This window comes from Tympanuchus pallidicinctus, unplaced genomic scaffold (assembly GCF_026119805.1).
Source record: "Tympanuchus pallidicinctus isolate F22 unplaced genomic scaffold, pur_lepc_1.0 scaffold26, whole genome shotgun sequence".
Lineage (NCBI taxonomy): Eukaryota > Metazoa > Chordata > Aves > Galliformes > Phasianidae > Tympanuchus > Tympanuchus pallidicinctus.
In genome coordinates this window covers 8,491,066-8,503,223 of record NW_026294743.1, presented here as the reverse complement: position 1 = coordinate 8,503,223, position 12,158 = coordinate 8,491,066, and the positions used below count along the sequence as shown (strand labels likewise).

The 12,158-nt window shown below is 40.4% G+C and overlaps 1 protein-coding gene across 6 annotated transcripts in view; it reads left to right on the top strand.

Moving 5' to 3' along the window:
• PALLD (palladin, cytoskeletal associated protein) overlaps positions 1 to 12,158 on the top strand; it is a 177,389-nt gene that overhangs the window by 154,208 nt on the left and 11,023 nt on the right. For 5 of the 6 annotated variants that reach the window (XM_052690141.1, XM_052690145.1, XM_052690147.1 and 2 more), the window contains 5 exons: positions 600 to 735; positions 3,477 to 3,578; positions 4,135 to 4,185; positions 5,616 to 5,837; positions 10,710 to 10,859. In XM_052690141.1, coding sequence (XP_052546101.1) covers positions 600 to 735; positions 3,477 to 3,578; positions 4,135 to 4,185; positions 5,616 to 5,837; positions 10,710 to 10,859 — 661 coding nt within the window. The remainder of the gene's footprint in view (positions 1 to 599; positions 736 to 3,476; positions 3,579 to 4,134; positions 4,186 to 5,615; positions 5,838 to 10,709; positions 10,860 to 12,158) is intronic. The other variant, XM_052690142.1, reaches the window with a different exon arrangement.

The window sequence follows — 12,158 nt, the reverse complement described above, 5'->3', positions numbered from 1 at the left end:
GTGGACCTTGTGAATGTAACCTAGACTTTGGAATGGCTGTTCTTGCAGTAATAGCGTGTTGCCTTCCGGGTGTGTGTTCAGAGATATGAAGAATAAACATGAAGTTATGCATTGTGCATTGAAAGTCTGAACCAAGAAATTAGTTAATGAACAGTATATGAAATTAATGATTAACTACCCTGTGGTGCTTCTTTCTGATCTTTTTCTACATGGTACTTAGTGGGATCCTAGTTTATCTTCCGTCTGTACTTATTTGGTGACACTTTCACTTTCATGTTTTCCCTTGCTTTGCTTTCTTGCCATTGTTCATCAGTTTCCTCTTTAAGTATGTGATGTTTACAGCCATGGCTATAGTACCCTGAGCCCTATTCTAACCAATGCTTTACTTTCAAAGAAAGCATAATTTCAGCTCTGTACTTAAACTAATCATTGAATCAGTGATGTGAGTTAGAAGGAACAGCAAAGTAAATAAAGATGCTCAACTTCTAATTTCAAAGATACAATGACATATTCCTCACTAGAGGCAAGATTTTATCCAGTAATTCATGACTACCGATGGTTTCTGGAAAGTTCATGAATTTGTCTGTACTGTTTTGCAGGGGGTTTCCCAAGAAAACAGGCAGAACTGCTAGAATAGCCTCAGATGAAGAGATTCAAGGGTCAAAGGATGCTGTGATTCAGGATCTGGAAAGAAAACTTCGCTTCAAAGAAGACCTTTTGAACAACGGGCAACCGGTATAAAAAATACAGAAATAAGAAAAAAATATATATATAGAAAACACTGTGGGGAAGGGGAGTGGATGCCAAGGGTAGCATCTTAGATTAATTGTATGTAAAGTAAATATGTATAGGCTGTTTTTGCATTTTATATTTTGGATTATCATTCATTCTCTCTGTTGTTGAGCAATTTTGTTTGGACTTAACAAAGCAGTGGAGGTCTCAGGGGTGATGAAATACCATACAAAGCCTTCATAATCTGTACATCAGGGCATTTTTCAGCCTCTGAGACGATTTGCTTTTAACTGTTCATCTCTACTGGGCATCTGGCCAAACAGTGTATGCATACTGCTTGACCAGTCCAGCCTCCACTCTACCTATTGCCTAGCTGTTGGACATGAGAGGGGAAAAATTGGTTGGAAAGTGAGCATCACGGGGACAAAGTAGTTCATTGTGAGAAACAAATCCATTAGGAACGAGCCATCCTTAGATACTGCAATTGTGGGACTATATTTGACCAGTAGGGTATAAACTGTCCTACAGTGCTAATCCACAGACTCCATCAGGCATTAATAATCTGCTGGAGGGACAAGAAATGAAATAAAATGAGCAAGCAAATCAAACCATTGAGATGCACAGGTGTAAAGTTCTCCATTATTTTTTCTGCATTTTAATATATACATAAAAGATAAAATACTAAAATCTTCCTGCTCAGAGTTGATAAGAATCAACTCTCTCAAGTCTTAATAATCAAGACATTGATTTAAATTTCTTTGAAGCAGGAATCACTTTTAAGAAGAAGGTAGTGTAAAAAATGCAGACTGTCATCCCTGTTTTGCCAATGTTTTCAAAGGCATAGGCATGGGGATGACTTGGATATCTGTGCTTCACTGAAAGGTAGTATGCTTAGGTTTCTTATGGCCATACTTGGAGTTTTGTTACAGTGTCTGACATCTGGACTACAGTGTTTAAGTTCAAGGTAACTTCTTGAGTCCAACTGTCTACTCCACAGCATCCAGATTCTGGTTCTCAATGATCTGGTCAATGATGTGATGGGAGTAACTAGTGCTTGTATACTTAGCTTTATCCATTAACCGCAGAGGGTTTGATAGTTTTCTTTAGTAGTTAAATAGAGTCACTCTCATAGTGTAGAGGTTTTCAAAGGAGATGGGTTGCTGTATGGGAACTGTTGAGTCACATCCTGAACCACTGATTGATCACCTGAGGCAAGGACTGGGTCAGCCCTGAGAGCACAGGTGAAGGCAATTCAGCTGTGTGACCAGAAAGGATGGAGCCTGGCTGCACCTCTCCTAGACTCCATTTAAGGGCTGACTTCCACTGGGGAAGGGTCTCTTTCTGGAGATCCCTTCTTTTGGAGGTTTCTACTGCAAGCTTAGGATATGGGTTAGCATTTTGTTTTTGTCTCTATCCACCACAATAGTCTTTCTAACTATCAACCTGTAAAATACTATCCTAACCACGCTACTCTTCTAACTGTACATTTAATTGTGCTGGCCATAATTACCAGCTGGCTGTAATTACCAGCTGGCCCTAACTAGCAGGCCTATTTTGGAAAGTAAGAAAGATGCTTGTTCTGTACAAATGTATTGAATATCCTGAGAAAGCCCACATGGCCCAAGGAGGGAAAAAAATACGAGTTGATAAGATTATGTGAGAGCTCAAACCAGTATATTCTGTTTTCTTTCTTGCCTTCAAGCTTTTGCCTTGCAGATTCCTGTCTAGGGTGATCCTGTTTGTGTCATCGTGGCTGTGAGCACTTGGAGTGGTCACAGAAGAAATTAGAGTGAAGGAAAGTTCATTAGTTGTGTAGATGCTCATAAGATAGCCAAGATTAGTACCTAGTTTTCATGAGTTCCTATTTTAGCAATGCCACTTGTAAAAAAAAAAAAAACAAAAACAAAAACAAAGAACTTCAGTAAGGCTTTTTGAGAAATGAAAGCACTGACTGGACCTAATGCTTTTTCCATTCTTTCATTTTTTCTTTGTATTCAACCACATGGTTGTTTGCCTTGCATTCACTGGCATATTTTTGCAGTGTTTGTAAGGGTGTATCTTGAATGCATGAGGTGTGTTACTGAACACAGAAGGAAGAATAGTAATGGAAAACTTCAATTCTACACTTAAGGTTCTCCTTTAATTTGCTTTACCTTCTGAGTGTAAACTGCCACTCCATCTTCTGTAAGTTGTTTCCGTAATTTGTGACAGACTAAGAATAAATAGAAATGAAAAATCTAAAAGAAGTTACTTTCTTATAAAACTGCTGTTTTATTTCTGACAAAGCAGTCAAATAGAGTAAGTGGGATCTTCTTGGCATTTCTGACAGTGTTTTCTGCTGTGTGCTTCTAATGTAGCAGAACAGCCTGGAGTAAGATCTGGGATGATTTGACACAGGCTTTTTTGATGGCCATGCCGATTTAAGTAGTTCGTTTTGCTCATTCCTGCCCAAGTTTCTGGCAGGAGAATGGAAACAAATGGCAGAGTCAGGACAGAGATTGCTGAAGCCAGAAAAGCTGCTTGTAATGCAGAAAAACCCCAAAAAACCAGAAAACAAAAAACCATTGCAATCTGTGGTAGAAAAACTGCTGTTAAAAGCATATTGCTGCTTTCTTTTACATCGCTTAAAGCATTGTTTACTGTCTGCCTGCCATGTAGTTCTCAATGAGAAGTAAGAACCTTTATTTCTTCTTTTCCCCTTAGTCGCATTGCTCTTTGTTTTAATTTGTTTTGGTTTTGTCCAGAGATTGACATATGAAGAAAAAATGGCTCGTCGATTGCTGGGAGCAGACAGTGCTGCAACTGTCTTCAATATACAGGAACCAGAAGAGGAGCCTGCAATTCAGGTGCTGCATAACTCTACAAATACATAGGAAAATTAAAAAAATAATATTTCTTTAATAGGCAGCAGTTCACTTTTTAAAAGTCCTACACAAGACAGTAAGTGTACTCAAGATAGGAGAGATTTGATTACAGAAGTCATACGTTATGTATCAGCAAAGTAAACTGGAGAACCACATGCCTGCTGCTCAGTTTTTCCATGCTCAATAAGGTTGAGAGTTCTCAAATGTCTTCTGTCAGCTTTAAACTCTCCCATTTATCCCATTCTGTCCTGCCCTTTAAGTCTGTCCAGGCAAAAATACACCTACTATCTTGAAACTGTCTTGTCTTTATGTGTGCAATCTGCACTTTTTGGATGCTGATCAAAAATGCAACGGAAAGTCTGCTTGGAAGGCCAGGTACACGCTCCCATTGTTCAGATGCCAGAGCTGCAATTCGGAAACGTGTAGCATTTGTTTGCTTATGTTCCCACATCAAGCACCTTCTCCTCCTGTGCGCTCGTTTCCATGAGCACCTCTCTGTCTTCTTTCTGCCTCTTGATCTTTTTTTCTACTCTTGCAGGAAGTTTGTTCTACTGCTGCTTCTGTAGTGAGTCCTATGGATATTCAAAAGGTTAACATTTTCACCTTGTTCTTGTTTTGTTGTTGCTGATTTATTTTTTTTTTAAATTATTGGGTTTTTTTTAAATTTTCTGTTGTCTGTCTACTTTCCCTTTTACTGTTCTTGGTTCATAACAACAGATCACCAACATTAATAACTGGGGAGATTTGGAATGCCTTCCATTTATGATCTCTAAGCCTAATTGATTGCAGGCAGCTTAACTGCAGTAGTGGCATGCTCCAGTATCTTTCTGCTCTAATGTTAACCTATACTGATACTAACAGCCTTGCATCTAAATCAACTGCTCTGTATGTACATTTCATGATCTGATTTTATTCCTTTCTTTCACTTGAAGTCTACCATTAAAAAAAAAGCAGTTTATGAAGGTATTTCTCCTATTTACTGTGAGCTATGATGAGTTCTGTAACCAGCCAGCAGAAAGGCTGCATGTCATTCCCAGACTAGAATCAATGACAAAAAATGGGCATGTGTAAGGAAACTTTACATGAGATGTATTTTCTGTCTTAAAAAAGTAAAGATCAGAGACAGCGGTCAAAGGTCTTCTAAAAGAGAGCTTAATTTATGCACAGGGAAAGTCATTGGCTAGCAAATTAGTTTTTTTTTTTCTGCCTTGAGCTTTCTTGTGTTCTGGCATTACCTTTGCTATCATTAAGTTTCAAAACTGGGCTGTTTTACTGAGTGAACAGTTCAAGAAAGTAAATAATTCTGTGTCACAGTAATGTTTCCCAGTATCTGGGAAATTTAAACAAGCAGTGTAGTTTCACACGAGGTGAAGCTTTCTGCTCTTTGCAAATCTTGAATATTCTGATGAGTAACGTTCTTTCTGCAGAAGAAGTGATACTTTTGGCCAGCCAGAGGAGGAACCATGGTAACAGGAGTGAAGAATGGCAGTGGTGCCATTTTCTCATTTTTACAGGCAACTGTAAACAAAATCATTTCAACCTTCTGGTGCAGCCTCTGGTACGGTTCTGTGCAAACAGCAGATGTGAACCATATGGTCTTCTGGCCATCTGGAAGCAAAACCCACCCTAAATCTGCCTGTACCCTGAAGGAAATATTACTGTGCTTCTTTTTGTCTTTATGAACTGCTTTGGAATACTTTTATAACATTTTTTTTTTTTAATTGAAAGCAACCAATGGCTTTCTTTCCCTTAATAAATTAGATCTTAAGATAACACGGAATACAATTTTTGCCTCGTACCAGATGTGTTCATTGTTTCTTAGGGAAGTTGTTGGAAACACGGATGATAGTCTTCTTCTGCAACTAGATAGGATTTCCCTTCATATGGAGGATCTCAATGGATTGTCAGAGATCAGTAGAATAACAACAACAGTCGCAGAAACATCTTGCACGCATCGTGATGCAACCCATCTTAATATGTTGAATCTTGATGTTAATATGAACCTTTGTTATTTGACAGGAATATAAAGTCTCCAGCTTTGAGCAAAGATTGATCAGTGAAATTGAATACAGGCTGGAGAGATCTCCTGTGGAGGAATCAGATGATGAGGTGCAGCATGGAGATGAACCTATTGATAACAGTGCATCACCGTATTTCGAGATAAAGCTGAAGCATTACAAAATCTTTGAGGGAATGCCGGTCACCTTTACCTGCAAAGTGACAGGAAATCCAAAACCAAAGGTAAGAGGAGAGAATGAGCAGTTCTAGAAATGCTCTGCAGAGCTCTTTGTTAGTACCTTACCTTTAGCACCTAGACCCTGTGGGTTGTGTCTTGCAGGAATAGTAGACATTCTCTTTAGATTCCTAGCTGATGATCTGGCAGTTGCTCTTGTCATCATGGAATGTGTTTAGATTTATCCAACAGAAATCTACTATCAAGCTTTAGTTCTTTAATCTCTCTTTGTTGAGACTTCATCATCAATATTTTGTCACTTTCAGTTTCCCTCAGGGTACATCTGCATCACAAAATGTAGTGTGATTATAGAAGTCTGCATTTGAGCTGGCGCTGTGGTTCCAAAAGCAATCACAACAGGTTAACAAGGGTTAATTGACTTCAGTACAGCAACATGCTTATACAGAGGTATATATATTGCTTCTGGTTCAGGAGCCAATGTGGATCTGCACTCTTCAGCACTGCAGTTTGTATCTACGCACTTTAACAAGACTAGACTTTGCTGAAAGTTAGAGAAAGGCAGACTGAAATTCCGTACGCTCCCACATATTGCAGTAACAAGATGAGACATGACCATGAGGTTCATAATGATGAGCTTCTGAAGGAGGGTTGGGCTTGGGAAGTGTTTCCTTTTTGCAAATGTAAAAGCACCAGCTGTATGATGTCAGTAGTCTGGAATAAAGCCTTTCTTTGGTAGGTAACATTGAACCATTGCATAAATTACCCGGCAATTAAATGACTTGTTACGGATTAGGCAAACAGCAGCAGCATCTCAGGCGGCCTTGTCGAAGCCTGTGTGTTCCCCTGAGGTCCTTGCCATTCTTACAGTGACCTCTTGTGGCTAGGGTGCTCTTATTTATCTCTTGGATATCTAAGAGGTGCGTGAAAATGAGAAATGTACAGGTATTGAGAACCTTGAACTGATGTTACATGCCCAATGCTATAAATACATGGTACTGCACAAACTGTAAACAGGAGAAATCAACTTTGTCAGATAGTGGAGAAAGCACAACAGCTACAGCAACATCTAGTCTAGCAAGTAGTACAGGCCATGGGAAGCAAATCTGTAGAACGAGGTTTCCATCTCTGCATGTATTTCAGGAGGTTTTACTTCAGACTGGCTCTAATCTCATCCTATGGACTGGAGCAGATGCAGCATATTAGATGTGTTCTTGCAGCTCATTTTCTGGCTTAGTTTCATTTGAAAGAGGTCCAACTCTGTACTCCAAGACCACTTCACAGCACAAACCACTGCAGTATAGTAGGGGTGATCAGTGTACTCGTATCAAAAAAGCACTCCTGCTTCAAACTGCAGTAGTGTAAACACTGACAAGTCTGACTGAAGCCAGCCCTTTGATGTCCAGCATTATTTTTGACATGACCGTACAGAGGAGCCCAAGGTGCTGAATAAGGCTGGAAGACAAATTGTTTCATTGCTGTTAGAGGTGAGGTGTGCTCTTTGTGCCTGGAGCTTATGACTAAGTTGCTGAATGACCTCCTATGAGTCAGCCTTAGTCAACTGTTGCCATTCCCTTTTCACACTTTTCAATTAGGGTGCAGTCTCACAGTTATCTCAATCTAATTTAAGACAGATGAAAGAGGATGCCTCTTCCTCCTTCCCTCACTCTCCTTGTTTTGGAATTAGCAACTGCACAGTCGGGAAACCACCGTTGTTTGTGTTTCCCTTAAAATGCTGCCCTGTGAAGGACTATTCTGATGCGAATGCAATCTGAATCAGATGCAGCAGTCTCTTTTTTTTGTGTTGCCAAAGCATGCACATTAAGTGATTTGCTCTTGCACATGGGACTGTGACCCTTTTTTCCATTCACTTGCAAATGCTTTGTGCGATTTCTGAAGTTGCTTGGGAGGAAACCAACTTGGGACCTGTTGCATAGCTACTTGTGAGTTGGACTTAGCAAATGTCAAAGGCTCTTCTCCTGACTGAGTGTGCCAACGTAACAGTTTTGACTTATTCAGTGGTTGAGGGCTGTCCTGCTGTAGTTTGTTGAAGCTGGAAGTGTTGCCCCTGAACAAATTCTTTACTTTGGCAAATGAAAAGCTGGAAATAATTTACTGACTTAAAGCTCCTCCCTTCTAAGTATTCTGTCACCTCTGCCAAGGAACAGCTTTGGGAAGGACTGTAGTGTTTCTGAAATCTGGCATTCATTATGAGGGATTTTTCTAAAGAAGGGTTATTGGCTTGATTATTTTTTCCCCTGAACATGCTGTGTAAATTGAATACTGATGTGCAAATTCTGTCTTCATAAATATGACTTTTTAAATCTGAGGTTCCTTTTGTTATAACCATCTGCATAATGTAAAACTATTTTATCATTAAAATGAGAGCTTGTGCTAATGCAAGAGGGATTGTGGAGTACTTCTTTTTGAGGGATAGTTCTCTTTGGAATTAGGAAAATGCCGTACAAAAGGTTAATTGAGACTTGAATGTCGCATAAAGCTTGTACTGCTCTCTCTACATGAGGCTGAATATAATTCATAGTGATTAAAAATGACTGTTGCTTAAGATCAGAAACCCTTCTGTACTGTGTATTCCGCTGTATTTCCAGTCATTACACATCAGTGTCTGAAAATCTGATACAAATAAAAGCAATCCAGATGCAGAGCTCAGGGCTTACGTAGTTTAATGGTACATTTATTAAAAGGGATCCTAGAAAGAAAATGCTTTACTTCAAGGACCATTGTCTCCTATAAATTCCAGGCCAGATGAAGACAGTGTTAAGCACCTACTACACCTAAGTAAAACCAGTTGATGCCAATGCTTTTAGATCCTAGTGGAAATGATGTTTGGATAGCTGGTTCAGTTAATATTTGCTTGTATTTCCATGTAATAACTCCTGGCACGTCTGCTGATATTTCTGATAAGTGCATTGTTATTGAATAATTACTGCTTACTGCAGTAGGTTTCCAGGCAGCGTTATGACACATACAAAGCATGCAAGTTAGAACTCATTTTTTGCAGCTCCACTGTTACCAACATCCATTATGATTTGTATATTAGTGATCAAATATCTTTTGCATCTCCAGTAAGTGCTCTGTCAGCAGATGAGAAGACATTACCAAATCTTTTGTTAGCACCATAGAGTCTTTGCAAGCCTGCTGACAGACAAAATGGAAAACAAGTATAACCAGCTACTGAGGAAATGAAATCATTTCTAGTTGCACATAATGCTTGTTAATATATAAAACATCCACGGTAATTAATTTTTCAAGGAAATTTCCATTCATTCTCTCCCAAACGTTCTCCATTGTGTTTTAGTGAAATGCACTTCAGTTAATTTTATCCCCACGTGAATGTATGAGAGCTCTGCAATGTTGCCAAGTGGCAGCCCCCATGCTTGTGTCTGCTGCCCCTAGGGATGCCTGCAGCCAAGGCCGCAGGGAGGCAGCACAGCTTGCAGGGAGCAGAGGTCTGTCGGTGCCTGTAGGTGCTCGGGGTGAGGCTGTAGCACAAAGCCACCCCCTGCAGCAGCTAAACCTCAGCCCCTCTCTCTTCATGCCTTGTGATGTGGGAGAGCAGTTTTACTGGGGAACTTGATATCAGCTAATGCTGCTTTAAAGGGAAGTGAGGCCTGCTTGTGAGGGCAGGGGGGTTTCTAAAGTACACCCAGCACTATGTGGCGAGTGGGTGTCCTCACAAGTGGCTCTAGGAGTACAGAACAGTGCTGGCTTTAGGGACAACGTGCTTCAGGAATGACAGTAAGTGCTGTTCTGTGCAGGTGCTGCTCTGGGGAGCTGGCTGCACCTTGTGACATTCCTACGTGTTGCTCTGGGAGTTTTCATGCTTTCCTGCATCTCTTTTATTTTTTAGCACACCGAATTCAGTTTGGGGTTTTCCTTGTTTTTAAAATACGTTGCAAAAAAAAAAAAAAAAAAAGTCAAAATTGAATCTTATTATCATTATTGCCTTAAGTCTGAGGCATTAAAATCACATATGTGGGTTTTGTATGTGTGTGTAATTTATGGATTACTGTTAAGATGTTATTCCACATAGATCATTTTTTGGCTCATCAAGATCAGACCTTGGGTCAGCCAGAGAAAAAAATTATGTATCGAAAGCAATGGAAAAGACCTCTGCTTGAGGGGTGATTTAACTTTGCTGTACAGCTTGTAACTCTGCTGTTGCTGGCACACAGTTGTTAAGGGCTGTCAATATACCGAGTGATTTGAAGTATTTCCTGTTGCTTTGTAAAGCTGCCTTTTCCTGTGGACGTCTGCCACGCGGGGGATGCTGTGGGGCTTGGTCCTGCCGCTGGGAGCGGGTGGTGTTGTTTGATCACTGCCCGTATTTCTTTCAGCAGATAGCATCTAGGGATGTTAACCTAGCAGCACAGGGCAGCTTGCTGCTGGCTGCCTCATGTGGGTGCAAAGCATGGGGCAGCGCTGTGTTACAGCAGTGAGATCATTACTGAACTAATTGTTCTGATAATTACCTTGGTTTAAGTTTTCCTTTTCTGAAAGGAAAGCAGTAGCTTTAAGTTCCTCCAGCTTCATCAGATGTAAGTGAAACAAAAATGTAAAGTTATTAATCTTATCTGCTCTCGAACTTTCCTTTGCAATGACATTTATTTTCAGCTCTTCTGCTGCTGCTCAGTCTGGGATCAGAACAACCCTTAGGCACATCTATACTTGTCAGATGGGTGCTCACATTCCAGCCTTTCTCCCTGAGCCACCGCTATCCTGGAACTTGGATTTTATAGGAAGTAGTTCTGGAGTGTGGTTCTGCACCTCTGCAGGCTGGACCCATTCCTTTATTGCCAACCAGAGAAGTTTTCAGCAGCTAAGATTTGGTAGCTGCAAATTGAGAAATGATGTTGGTGAGCACCTACCTCTTACCAGCCGTGCTTTGTTTTTCCCTGCAGATTTATTGGTTTAAAGATGGGAAGCAAATTTCTAAGAGAAGTGATCACTACCGAATTCAAAGAGAACCTGATGGAACTTGCTCACTGCATGCTGCAGCCTCCACCCTGGATGATGATGGGAATTACACCATTATGGCTGCTAACCCACAGGTAAATGAAGGTTTGGCTCCAGAGCAAACATGCTTCTCAACATGAATCTTCAGAACCTTACGTATGCGTGATTTAATTAAATGATGAGGTCACCACCAAGTATGTAAGTTAGATTTCTGTTTTCATCTTGCATCAGTAGGGTGGGACCTTTCTATCTCCCAGAGATTAGCAACTCAACAGCCTGTTTTTTTCCTAAGGTTTGAGGTTTCAGAGGGAACGGGTGTTGTTGTTTGACGACTGTTCCACCATTTGTTTCAGCAGATAGCATCTAGGTACCTTAACCAAATATGGACACCATATGTATTATACAAGGGGGGGAAAAGTCAAGTTTACCAGCAGTAACTCAATCTGGCTGCTGAGCTTTCAGTTTTCTTCTCATGACACCTCTCATTGACTGAGGCCAACTCTTTGAAGTGAATTGGAGCGCACTGCACCTCTGCACGGTTACCTCAGGCAGGGATTGCAGCTCTGTAGCAAACGATTCCTGTGCTTACTGGGGAGGAGTGCAGAGTCTTTTGTGTTGGTACCAGAGTCTTAAACGCTGTGTTCTGAAACGCAGAGTGTTACTGCATCTGTAATATTCCCTGTTCTTCACAGACCCCAAACGAGAGCTCAAGTATACAACGTTGTTAACTGAAGTTACCGTTGAAGCATCCTATTGAACTAACTTTCTCAATCCACTTTTTCCCAGAGCAAAGCAAATCAAGGAAAATTATTTGCATGTGAGAAACCAAGGCAGTAACATAACTGAGGGATATAATGAATTACTTTCTTCTGTAGCACCAAATAGCTTGCCAAGACCACGACTGCAAGTAAAATTACACTGTGAAATAACCTCCATCACTGAGACAGAGCTTAATCTAAGAATATTGTGCTGTGTTATGATGTTGCTAGGTTACATGACACTTTTGCCTTGCTCTTTTTACTGTCAGTCCTGCCCTTTCTGCAGTGTGTTTCTCTATACAGAGACAAGAAAGAGCAGTGTTTAGATCCCTGATTCTACCGACTGCAGGGCTTAAATCTAGAGAGTCTGAACATTTTTTCTACATATGCTAATAACAGAAATAAAGAACTAGCAGATGGCCAGAGGAATTCTTCAAGCTGGGAACTTCTATGTATAAAAAAGAAGCATTGTATTTTAACGCTCGGTGCCATTTAAGTTGTGCAACATTTGCCATTTAAGTTGTCCACAAGTTTAAAAATGACTTTAAAAAAACCCCACAAAACAACTGTGCTGAAGGTAGGATACAAATCCTAGCTGTATTCCTATCAATGTTGTGTCAGTGCACGCGTAGGGTT